A 13,166-nucleotide genomic window follows, 5' to 3' on the forward strand; every position below is an offset into this window, starting at 1 on the left:
GGAGACAGGACTGCAAACTTGTACCTACTTGCCTGCATTCAGGAACTTACTTATGAGTAGACATGTTTAAGCTTGAACTGTTGAGCTCTAGTCCTATTCACACTTACCGGGGTTTGAACTCTGTACAAATTACTTCTAAGTAAATATTATCAGGATTGTAGTGTGTGAGTGCAATTATATTCACACTTCCTTGTGAGTAAGCCTCATAGAACTTAGTGAGACATTTTGCAAGTAAACATGTACAGGATCCATCTGTGAACGGATCAACAGCCTCTGTTGACAGAGTTGCGGTCTACATTTCCATGTCATTTCCATGCAAAAAGAGAGAGGCTCTAATAACCAAAGGGAACAAGCCCTTTTCTCAAAGTGTGTATAATAAAAAGACAAACAATAGGTACCCACAATTAACTATAGTCACAGGAAGCTCCTCAGTGATGATGCTAATAAAAGAAAAAAACAACAATTTGCTCCATTGATGTTATGAATGGTTGGACTTCCCATTGTTTGTCAAGTTTAAAGATGGCAACTCTTAACCATGAGAGAGCAGCCTGGCAGGTTGACTGTATTCAATGCCAAGAAAATAATTTTTCAAAGAGAAGAAAGGTCAATGAAGTGGCTTGTCAGTTCTGTAGGAACCGTGGTTGCCTTGATACTGTTCCGCGTTTCTGGGGAGACATTTGAAAGGCTAGATAAACACACTCCTACCGTTGCGATGGAAGGAAGGTATAATTAGTGTTAAGAATTTTATTTTTAAAGATTTTTATTTTAAAAAATCAGGGTTTTAGAAGTACACAAAACTGGTGCTGAACTGGATTTTCCCTTTACGAAGAGAAGCACAGGCCGTGGGCAAAGGTGTTGAGGGGTGGGTTGCTATGGCAATGTTTGAATATTCTGCAACTAATGTGTCTTATTCCACAGAGTTGCTGAGGGATGCCCTAAATGACCCACCGTCTGCTAATACTTCACAGGTAAGGAAAAACTGAGGAGGGAAGTCCACTTAGGGGGAGGAAGTCCACCATTTTGTGAGCTCGGAATCCATGTTGGATACCACAGTTTAGTTTCTTAGGTATTTTCTTATTTATATGCCCACCTACAGTTCTGAGGCTTATGCACACATGGCTTCCACAAGAGACATGGGCTCAGGTGGAGGTATAGCTGGGGAACGATGTTTGGAGGCTCTGTAGGCAGTTGAAAGAGATTTGACATTAGCAGGTATTTAAGAAACGGCGAGGACTTGGAGTTGGTGGGCAGTAAACCTGAGGATGTTGTTAGGAGAAGATTATAACAGAAGACATGGGAGTCCTTCCCATCTCAACTAATCTAGGGTTGCCATATTCCGGGGATCAAAAACCCGGACCCCCACCATGAGGGCACCCCCCTCTTACCTTTGCTGTCTTCGGCCTCCGGCTCATGAGGGGAGGCTGAGCAGCCCCAGGACAGTCACACAAGGCCTGGAGGCGGCCAGGAACAAGACCAAGCCTGGCACGACCCCCAGCCGGCCGCTCCAGGCCACCCAATGCCTGCTCCCTGTTCCGGGCACAGTGCCTTCTGAGCATGCACAAAACATAAAAATAAAAAACAACTCACCTCTCAAACCCAGACATTTAATTCAAAATGCAAAAATCCACCCAGATGGGGGGCTGCCCCCCCAGACATGTCTGGGAAATTCCAGACTTATGGCAGCCCTGAACTAATTCCTTCCTAGGTAGACCTCCTTAAGTGCCACCCTCTTGCCCAGGGGTCTCTATCCCACAAAAGCTAATACCAGGGCTCTTCCTTGGTTTTGCTGCAAAAAAGCTATCATGGCTGACTCCTCTGGAAATCTCGTCTCCTTGGTTCCCCATTGATAACATGACATTCCAGCATACAAGGAGTCCACATGTCCCCTCCACCTAATCCTTCTTAACAATGGACATTTTTCAATTACAATGAGCATCATAACTAAGGCTACATTCACACCATACATCTAAAGCACTGTAATACCACTTTAAACTACCCCCGGTGAACTCTGGGAGCTGTAGTTCCTTAGGGGTGCTGAGACTTTTTAGGAGACCCCCATTACTTTCACACACCTAGAATTTCCAGAGTTCCATAGGAAGAGAGATTGATTGTTAAACCACTGTGGGAACTGTAGCTGTGGGATGGGACTTGGGGGTCTCCTAACCACTTGCAGCACCCTTAACTGACTACAGCTCCCAGAACTCTTTGGGAAAAGCCACGACTGTTTAAAGTGATATGATAGTGCTTTAAATGTGTGGTGTGAATATGGCCTCAGGGGTCACAGAAGCTAAGCAGAGTGGTGGTGGTAAGAGAGACCAGCGATCATTCTCTGAAGGACTCTTGCTTTCCTCTCCAGATCCTCCAGTATCAAACAGGATACATCATCTGTGCCACAATTGCTGTCATCTATTTTGTGGCGGTGCCCATGACCGGGTTGTGCCTCTGCTGCTGCCGGAAGCACAGGCGCTGTGGCGGGCGGATCAAGGCATACCGCCGCTCCCTCCTCTGCCAGCGCAACCTCCTCATGTTCTGCCTGCTCCTGACCACGCTTGTCATCCTGTAAGTGAGGACCTGAGCTAGTCCGCGTGCAGTGGTGTGGTGATGGTGGTGGTGGGAGGGCTGCTTGTAGGACTGACAGTACATGGAGGGGGAAGGAGATGAAACTTTCTGGGGAGGATGTGAGGCTTGCCATTGAACACCTGCATTGGCTTTCCCATTTCCTACCAGGCATATCTAGAGGTTCTGGGTGGTGGTGGTGGTGGTTGTTTTACCTACATAGCTTTAAATAAGGAATTAGGCCTTCCTGATTGTGTTGGGCTTCCATCAGCACCAGCCAGCATGGCCAATGGTCAGGGCCAGGGAAGATGGGAGTTAGAGTCTCAGACTGCGTAACTCTTGCCCACCAGTGTCTAAGAGCACAGGAGCATAAGAAGGACAAAAACTGGCCTGAATCAGACCAGTGACTCATCTGGTCCACCACCTTTTTGTCTCCTCCTCTTTCCAGTTCTGTCCCACCTTTCCTTTGAGGAGCTCATGGTGGTGTTCACAGTTCTTCCCTGCTCCCCATTTTATCCTCACAACAACCCTGTGCAGTAGACTAGCTTGAGAGACAGTGACTGGCCCAAGGTCACTCACTCACTGGGCTTCATGGTTGACCAAACTCATTTGGCTATTTAACTTGCCTTGAAGCTTCGCAGGTGGGGCTCCCTATAACCCACAGAGCACCATTCCTTTAAGCCCCATTCCTTCTTCCCTTCCTTCCTTTCACAAACCACTTTCCCCAGATTTCTGTGCATCCTGATTTGTTGTGGACAAGTTATGCCAGCACTGTCAGTGGTTCAAGATGTTTGCAGAGACATTGTAGGCAGATTAGTGTTCCTTGTGCTTCATGTTAATTTAGCATTTTGGCCTTCAGCTAGTGAGTCAGGACTCTCAAGTGGACGATGCTGCAACTTCATGTGGATTTTAGAGCCAGCACCACCCTCTCTTTTTTGTTGTGTAGGCTTTATTTTTAAAGGAGAAAAGATGTGTTGAATAGAGAAAGAAAAGACTAATGAAAAAATTAAGCGCAAATGAGAAAGAAATGTTAGATCTGTCAAGCAGAGAATTGTCCCATATTGCAGGCTGGGGTTAGAGATGGTCCAGAGTCTGAGAAGGTTAAAGGCAGGCTTGGACCAACTGTGGTGCAGTGGTTAGAATGTTGGACTGGGGAGATCAGAGTTCAAATCCCCACTTGGCCATGAAGCTCATCAAGGGACCTTGAGCGAGTCAGTATAACCTACCCCACAGGGCTGTTACGATGCTAAAACAGGAGGTAACCATGTTTGCCACCATGAGTTCCTTGGAGGAAAGGGAGAGAAGTAAGTCAGTAACCCTGGAAGTACAGAATGCTGGCATGACATGAAAACTACCTGGGAGGCAGACTACAGGTCCATCACCTGATGGCTGCAAATCAATGTGTGAATGAGCAATCACTCTGCCTGACAGTATTTCCACTCCACTGTGTATGTATACATGGATACAGTTCCCACATATTCAGTTGCTTGCCAGTCATCCAGTATTCAGTAACCAAAACAAGAGACGTGCATAGTCAGACAGAGGAGATCACTATTTATACTATGCTTGTACCACTTTTCTTGCAGAGGTGGTGTTATCTGTGCTTTTGCTGCCAATCAGAAGGTGAAAGAAGAGTTGGAACCTGGAACCCGGGATGCACTAAACACCCTGCAGGTTTTGAGGCACCACATGAACTGGGTCCCCCGAGTAAGTTGGCAACACCTCTTGTCTCTTTCTCTGCCCATCCGCCTTTGCTATGAGTCATTATTGCCAGGAAAATTTTGTCTCTTTACTACTAAGATGTCCAGGTATAGAATCATGACTGGAAAGTTGGACTCGTGTGGTGCTCTCGGGCATAAGTGCCTCTAGGTTGCTTTACAAGACTCCTGTTACTTGTTTTCAAGAAGGTCTCTGCTCAAAGTATTGGGTGCTGAGGCCCAGGGAAGTGGTTTTCCAGCCCAGTGGGTGTGGGACAGGGCAGAGATGAGTCAGGATGAAGGTGAAATTCTGAGGAAGGCAGATCAGGATCAGAAATGTTGGGAGGCTGGTGGTTCAGTGCACTGAGCTGTTCTTAGGGATGGGAGGGGGTGGAGTTTGATGCAGTTCACATTTTAATGTGAAACCGTCTTAATTCAAACTACCCCAAACAACACACAATTTGAAACACACCCATACTTCAAAATTTACACACTTCTGAATTTTGCAATGCAGTTCTCTTACCAAAAATGTGTATTAAAAATGTGTTTATTAGGGGAATGTGTGAATAAACTCTTTTAAAAAAATGCAGATTGATGTGGAAATGTGGCAGACTGAAATTAAGACAGCAAAATATGAGAAACTGAGCAAAACTGCTCTCTGTGAGAACAGCAGGTGATCACTGTGGGCAGACCCACACCATACATTTAAATCACATGAATAACCCCCAAAACAGAATTCTGGGAATTGTAGCTTGTTATAAGTACTGAGAAATGTAGTCCTGCGAGGGATAAATTTCCATAATTTTGGGGGGGCATTTGGTGTGTTTTTAATGTATGTTTTGGAGCTGCCTTAAGATTAGAATTCCAATCTGCCATGGTGAAGATGGATGTTTCATGGCACCTGAGTGTGTCAGCCACTGGTTCAGATGCAGAGACGTCCTCCCCCCGTCCTGTCCCCCCACTGGCTGCTTCTGCTCTGAGAAAGTGGAAGGACAAGGCAGCCTCTGCATAAGATAGGTTGGCTTTCTGGCCACCATTGCGCCTGGCAGCTGCCGCAGCAGCAGTAAGGCTCCTTAACTGCTTGTGTGCTAATGCGAGCTGGCAAGCGGGTGTCCTTGGAGACACAAATCCAGGGCACTCTGAATGTGCCACAGCCTTCTTCAGCAGCTGGCAGTGGCACGTCCCCTTTGCAAGCCCAGAGCAGAGAAAAAGCTGAGAAACTGCTCTGCAGCCTGCGAGAGATATCTGTGGCACCATGGGGTGGTCCAAAGGGTGACGAGGGGTTGCTGAGCAGTGGGGCAAGCTGCAGAGGAACAGCTTCATTAACCAGAAGTGGGTGATGAGCCATTTGGGAGTGGAGTGGTGGGGGAAGATTCAGTTGGCTGGGAGTCATTTTAATTTGCTGTTCATACACAGCATTAAATCTTAATGGGTATTTTATTGTTTCACCCTGTTATTGGGAGTTTTAAAAAGACGTTACTTCCCTGACTGGGAGGAGCTGAACTAGAAATCACCAAACATTTTCCACTTAGATGACACAAACCTGCAAGCTTTCCATGGTGTCATTTAAATCTGGCACTACCACATAGCAGGACAGAGAAAATGTGTATTTTTTAGGATGGCGTAAACAACAAAATGCTTCTAGTTCAGCCTTGCCCAGTATGATGCCCTCCAAATGTTTTGGAAAACATTTGGAGGGCATCATATTGGGCAATGACCCAGTCCACAACAGAAAGAAGTGCAGAGAGAAGAAACTTGAACTCCAAAGTGTGCAAAAACTTAATGCATTTTGGAAGACAGGATCTTTCCTTTGGAGCAATCTTAAACTTTAAAACTCTGTAGAATAACTGAAACAGCTTGCACAAATATCCCTGCCTATCCTGAAGAAGGAAGCTGTGCCCCTAATGCGGTGAACTATAATAATTCCTTTTGGTGGGCACTTATGTATGAAAATATGCTTGTCCTTTTTGCATACTTGCTGGTTTCTATGCCTTTCTCCTGGTTTTTGGTGTTCCATTTCAGTCAGTCCCACCCTCTGTTGCTTTTAGGAGAAATTACACTGGAAGCAGTAATCACAGATTTCCCACGTAATGACCAGTTAGTTCTCAGATGCATGAATATGACAAAGACATCTTTCTCTGGGAAAGCTGCTGCCATGATTGATTTGTTAGTCTTTAAGGCGCTGCAGGATTCTTTGTCGTTAAGGAGGGGGTCCCATCAGTCAGCCTACGTAAGGCTAAACAAAATACAATGTGGCAAATCCACAATCAGGAGCCCCTGCGGTCCCCCACCACTTCCGCATGCAAAACAACAAGTTTGCCTCCAGACTATTTTGCAAGCGCATTTCAAGCACCTAACAGAACTTTAAGTGGCGGCTAAATGTACAGAAGAGTGTGGGATGGACAAATGATTAACCATAAGGCAAGCTAAGGATGGAGGAGAAATTTAATTCAGTTTGTACTTAAAGGCAAACATCTAATTCATACTTTCTGAAACAATAACTTCTCTGAATTTCGCAGTGCAGTTCTCCAGCCAAGTAATATGTTCAAAAGTGCATATTGGGGGGGTGTGTGCATAAAAATGCATGTATCTGTGAAAAACAACATACAAAAATACATTATATTAGGGAAATTTGCATTGCAAACTGTAATGGTTCTAGGGGTTGCTCGTGCGTAAATCGACGCCACACCTGGCTAGGTTACCTGGATGAACCCTTTCTGTCCAGACAGCCACTCACCCGTGGCTGTCTCAATCGCTGGCAGAATCCGTCAGTGGGCGTTTCTTGAACTTCTTCCAGCAAAGAAGCTCTTTGACGCCTAGTCGCCGCCTACTCTCCCTGCGCGGAAGCCTTCTGCGCAAGGAGGGCGTGGGCAGCGGAGGACCCGTGCCCTCCCCACTGGTCTCCGGCGAGGAGTCATGGGACCGCCTCGCCGATTCCCCCATCTGCCCCCCTTCTCCACTGGTGCTACGCTGATTTCCTTCCCCAGAAGATGGGCTGCTTCCCTCCCTCCCGGGACGCTCTCTGGAACCCCTCTGGAGCCCTCCCTCTCCCTCGGGCTCCGATGGCAGTTCCCTGACACAAACATGTGCATATTAGGCAAAATCGCATTGCACAAAGTGTATATTAAACAAAACTGCATGAATTTTCATGACGACTAAGAAAAATATCACATACTGATGTGCAAATGTGGAGAACTGAACTTAACATTGGAAAGATGAGAAACTGACATATTCACTCATCCCGACCACAAGCAAATCAACATGAATGCTCCTTGTCATATGACCTCTCTGCAAGCAATTCAGAACAAATGGTCAATTAAGATTGAGCATAGTTTCACCTGGGACCTTCTTCATGCAAATCATACTCTATTTTATTTGTTTCTTTGTTTAATTTGTATAGCACCCTTCATCTGAAGATCACAGGGCAGTTTACAATATAAAAACACAAAAATATATAGCATAGTATCAAACAAAAACACCCCCTCCCCACAGTTTAAAATGCCATAGAGAAGAGGAATGTTTTTCCTTAGCTCCTAAAGATATGTAATGAAGGCAGCAGCAACCTCCCTGGGGAGAGCATTCTCCAAGCAAGGAGCCACCACAGAAAAGGCCTGCTCTTGTGTTTCCACCTTCTGGGCCTCTTGTGGAGGAGGCACATGAAGAAGGGCCTCAGCCTTTCCCCATCAAGTAACTTGATAAATGCAAAGAAAATTATCAAAGCCACATTCTTGTATAACTATCCTGGGCAGCAGCGGTAAACTTAAGATACTCCCAGACAGTGCTATGCAACTAGGTTTGTGTGTGCACACATTGTTTTTCTCAAAGAACAAATTCTGCATGAATTTCAGCTACTGGCACCGCAAACACACACTACTGCCTGCAAATAACAAAACAAAATAAAAATCTATCCCATTTGACAGATTGAAAATGGATTGTGGCCAATTTCATTACCAAGTCGAAAAGTCAGCATCCCTGTTGTATTTCTTGACATTCTCATTCTGCCAAGGTTCTGACTTCCACAAAGACATTGGGAAGTTTCCTGTGAATGCAGCCAGCTCTCTGCCTCCTTTCTAGTTGTCCCTTTGCCCTCTGGGTTGAGTTTTGAAGTCACAGAAGCATTTGTACCACATCTGTGTTTTCTACTGGGGCACACGCAGCCTGGCTTTGAAATGTGTGCCATGGAGCATGCTTGCTCCTGCGCTCCCAAGGAAGCAAAGAAGCAGCGATGGCTTTAAAAGGGGATTGGACAAATTCATGAAGGCTCTCAGTGGCTACTGGTGGGTATATCCTGAGGGACATATTTTACCTCCACAGCTGGAGGCTATAACACTTCTGAACGTCAGTTGCTGAAAACTGCAGGAGGGAAAAGTGCTGTTGCGCTCATATCCTGCTTGTGGCATCTGGTTGGCCACTGAGAATGGGATATTGAACTAGATGGGCCACTAGACTGATCCAGCAGACCCTTCTTAAGTTCTTAAAACTTGACTTATACGGAATGTGGACCACCTGGAAAGCCCTTACCGATGTAGGTATCCCACACAGGGCCATTCATGTTCAAATGCACTTTCCACGTGCACAGACTGGTTCACTGGTTCACATGGAATGTCACCCTGCCAGTAGTGCCCCTTCCTGGGTCACTGAATAAGCCATAGGTCCCGAGTGCAAGTACTGTAAAGCTTCACTGGCTTCCCGCTGGACCTTATGGGGCTAAGAGCTTATCCCTCCGTGTCCCGTTTCAGCTTTGCAAGAAGACAAACAGCCTAACCCTGGGGGTTTTGTGTAGCAAGGGGTCAAGGCTTGCATGGGTCAGAAATGAGGTCTGATGCAAATCTTTCCTGAAAGATGCCAAGTTGTGAGTTGAGCTCTTATTTCAATCCTTTAAAAGTCTCTCTCTCCTCCTCCCACCCCCTGCTATAGGGAGTTCAGCTGACTGTAGAGCAGTTTACAGTCCCGAAACAGCAAATCCTCAGTGACCTGAACAGTAAGTTGCCATTGCTGTGTATATTTATGTTTGCCTCAGGGCCATGTCACACACTGCTTTTTCACATGTACATCTGATGTATATATATATGTATATATATGTATATATATATATATATATATATATATATAGATATATATAGATATATAGATATATAGATAGATAGATAGATAGTGTTCACGAGACTTGTGTGAATGCAACAGGCTATTATATGCAAATGCCTGCAGAAGTGCCCTCATCAGGCACTCAGGAATGGGTCCAGCTCCTGCTTGAGTGTCCCCTCAAACCAAACATTTAATGTGAGTGGGGTTTGATGGTCTGTTGGTTTGGCACAAGCAGTAAGAGAAGATGGAGAAAAGGCTCCCATGGGTGCTATTGAAAACTTTCTTCTGGATGCAGAGAGCAGCTTGGGGGTGGGGGAAATGTGTCAATGTCCGGAGAGTTTAAAATGTATAAACCAGTCTTCATTAAAGAATGGATTTCAGAGCAGTATATAAAACTGCATTACATAAATTTATTATATGTATTTGTGTTTTACCCAGTAACTGATATTCTGGGATTAGCTAACAATGAAATTTAAAACCACAAATATTAAAACAAGAGAACCATCAAAGCAGAATAAAGCAATCACAATGTGAATTAGAATAAGTAAAGCCAACAAGAGCATAACAGCTGTACAGCATAAGAAGACATCTTCCTAGCTAGGCTGAAGAGGTGGGAATTGCCCCAGATTTGACAGGTGGTGCTTTTGTGTTTTTCAGATGTCAGCTGGACCATTGGCACCACCATTCACCTCCTGCTCAAGGGGAATGTCTATTCTGCCATGGATGCTTTGAAGGCCAGAGTGCAAGGTAAGATCAAGACTTGTCTCAAGCTATTATGTTTTAACTCTCATAGGCCATGACATTGTGGCAGCTTTCTGCAACCTGGTGCCCTTGATGTGGCTTAGACTACAATTCCCATTAGCCATGCTCCCTTCAGCTGTAGCATCATATGACCTTACTGGCTGGGGCTGATGGGAGTTGTAATCCAAGCCATCTGGAGGGCACCAGGTTGCGGAAGGCTGGTTGATGATGACACATCCTGCATGGTTTACACCTTCAGTTTGCCAAATGATACCTGCAGTTCATGCATGATGAAAGCACAGAGTCACCCCTAAAAGGCTTGCATTACAGGTGCCTGTCCCAAAGTGCAACTAAATAAAATAAAATAATCCTTTTTGGACAAATATAGTGATCTGTTGTAATGGGGTTGCCTTTAAAGATGGTCAGGAAACTTCAGCTGGTTCCAAGTCGTGGCCAACAGAGTCCTGGTGGGTATACCATGCTCAGCTTCAAGAATGGCTGTATTTATACAATCTGCACTGGCTTCCAGCGTGTTTCTAGTCCCAGTTTAGAGTGGTGGTATAAACCTCTGAAGCCCTAAAGGGTTTGGGACGACTACCTGCACCTGTACCATCCTGCACACATACGGAGATGTTGTAAAAACATAAGCAGAGCCTGCTGTGTCCGGCCAGTGACCCATCTAGCGCAGCATCCTGTTCTCACAGTGGCCACGCAGATGCCCAGAGATGCAAGCAAGCAAGACCTGAGTGCAGCTGCAGGGCCCTCCCCGCCTGTGATTCCCAGCAGCTGGTGTTCAGAGGCAGACTGCCTCTGAGGGTGAAGATGGAGCATCTGAACCGGATGCCCTCCTGGTGTGTCCACCTCCTGGGTCTAGGAGGGCGCCTCTGGAACTGCCTCCCCACAGAGCTGTGGTGAGTGCCATTCAGAGGGCCTGACAGACTCCTTTGTTTTCATTGGCCATCCCTAAATAATGTTTTGTCCATTCACTGGATGGAGATTACAGTATTATTCTGCTATATAGTTCTGAGCCTGCTTCTGTTTTCATGAATCTGCTTTATTCCTGTTTTGAGCAATACTGACAGAAACACACTTGTAGTTCTTATTGTCATATGCCACTCTGGATGGACTTACCCTGGAAAAATAGCATATTTATATGCTACTTATTTTTGAAAATAAGATAAACCAAGAGCGGAATTGCCATCCGTCCTGTATAACACAGGATTGTCTCTTATTTCAATGTACAATTCCTGTATTGATTCAATACAGGACACAGTTTGTCTTGTATTCCCCGTTTCCACTCTGCTGCTGCACGCACACTCTCTCCCTTTTCTCACTTCTACCTTTTCCTTTTCCCTCCTGACTCCCTCTCCTCATCTCGCCCCCAAGGAGGATCCAACCAGGGCAAGGCTTTCATGCTGCTGCTTCCAGTTCCCTGCAGCTTGGGCTGGGTGAAGGCGGCCATCCACAGAGCTGCCCCCTGGGAGCGCTGGGCTCCGTCGCTCAGAGAGGAGCCGGCTCTGGGTCTCTAGAAACAAGCGGTTTTGTGCAGGTGTAGCCCAGAAACCCCCGTTCCGAACATTGTTATCCGCATGACATTGGGGGGGGGGAGAGTAGCTCCCCATATGGCTTGCCATCCCCCCGTTCCCTAATATTTTTTTCTGTCCTTCAGAATTTAACGTGTGGAACAAAGCTCATCCCCTCATCAGAATATGCTCATTTATTTTTTGCTCTGGCCTGCATGTATTGCTGTCCAGTACCATACATTACTGCATGTATGTGAAAGGGTGTGTGAAAGGTCACACCAGGTGGGAAAAGAATTTGCCCCCAACCTCCCGCTGCCTGCCTGCCCCCATCCTGTCCTGTATTTTGCCAGAACAAAGGCGGCAGCCCTAATGTGACCTTTCTCTTCAAGACCTACAGAACTCACTGCACCATTTGCAGACTCTCAACAAGACTGTGCAGGCCCTGATCCAGCAACAAGATGAGCTGGAAGCAGCCCTGAAAGACAGGAAGCAAAGCCTCACTTCCCTCCTGGAGGATCCAGGCTGCATCTATTGCGCTGGTGCCCTGAGCCAAGCTCAGAGTTTGGAGCTGGGTGCTAACTACCGCAAAGTAAGTTCACCGAGAGGCTGGGCCCCTCCAGGATGGAGACTCTTGCTCCAGTACAAAGGTGCCTTTAAAAGGGCAACCTGTTCTCCAGTGCATTTCTGATGAGCAAAATAAACAACTGTGCCACTTCTTTTGGTGCACAAAAGCTTGTACACTTCAGCAGGATTTGGGCCAGTAACAGGTGTTCTGTTGCCTCTGCTGTATTTCTTTAGGTCATAGACTTGAATTCATGTCACATTTCCTTCAGCTGTGTTGAGAGTTCATGTTTCCTGTCCAGAAGTGGTCTTTCTTCTTCTGGGATGGCAGTTGTCAAGGCTAACTGCAGGGACCTCTTTAATGAAGCACAAGCTTCCACACCCAGCTTGGCCATCAGCCCCACACTTCACACTAATTTCAGTAGCTGATGGTGCACAGAACTGTGGGTTTCAGAGTCAATGTTTTGGCACAGGGGAGATCTGTGATTAGATCTCCCAAGTCTTTTTTGAAAAAGGGGGAATGCATGCAGCCCTCCAATGTGGATTGAGGCAATGTCCTGACCTGCATGGTATGTTTCCCCCCATGATGGAAATAACAGCTCCATATGTGTGTGCAAAAGGGTAGTCACTTCCTGTCAATGCTGCTAGCAGGGCCGGCTCAAGACATTTTGCTGCCTAAGGCCAAGGACAAGATGGCAGCCTCAAGCCCCAGGGCATAGACAGAAGCCAGTTGGACTGGTGGTTGACTCTTACTCCAACAGAGGTGAAAGGACAGCGTCTTCCACTGCATTTGAGGGCAGCAGGCTACTGTAAGGGGTACAGGGCAAGCCACATGGCACTCACAGCTCTGCACCTCAGCATCTGCCTTCCTCATCACAGGGCCAGCCCTGGCTGCTACCCAGTCTGATTTTAATGGGGATCTGCTGCTGCATTTATCCCTTTAAAACACACAAAATATCTGATCATAGACCTGCCACCATCTTCTCCAGTTGCACCCTTGTTT

At 46.3% G+C, this 13,166-nt stretch overlaps 1 protein-coding gene across 1 annotated transcript in view; it reads left to right on the plus strand.

Moving 5' to 3' along the window:
• PROM2 (prominin 2) overlaps positions 1 to 13,166 on the plus strand; it is a 46,883-nt gene that overhangs the window by 4,250 nt on the left and 29,467 nt on the right. The window contains exons 2-7 of the mRNA XM_083629352.1: positions 919 to 968; positions 2,357 to 2,559; positions 4,143 to 4,263; positions 9,171 to 9,234; positions 9,996 to 10,085; positions 11,992 to 12,191. Coding sequence (XP_083485478.1) covers positions 919 to 968; positions 2,357 to 2,559; positions 4,143 to 4,263; positions 9,171 to 9,234; positions 9,996 to 10,085; positions 11,992 to 12,191 — 728 coding nt within the window. The remainder of the gene's footprint in view (positions 1 to 918; positions 969 to 2,356; positions 2,560 to 4,142; positions 4,264 to 9,170; positions 9,235 to 9,995; positions 10,086 to 11,991; positions 12,192 to 13,166) is intronic.

This window comes from Podarcis filfolensis (assembly GCF_964270895.1).
Source record: "Podarcis filfolensis genome assembly, chromosome: 8".
Taxonomy (NCBI): domain Eukaryota; kingdom Metazoa; phylum Chordata; class Lepidosauria; order Squamata; family Lacertidae; genus Podarcis; species Podarcis filfolensis.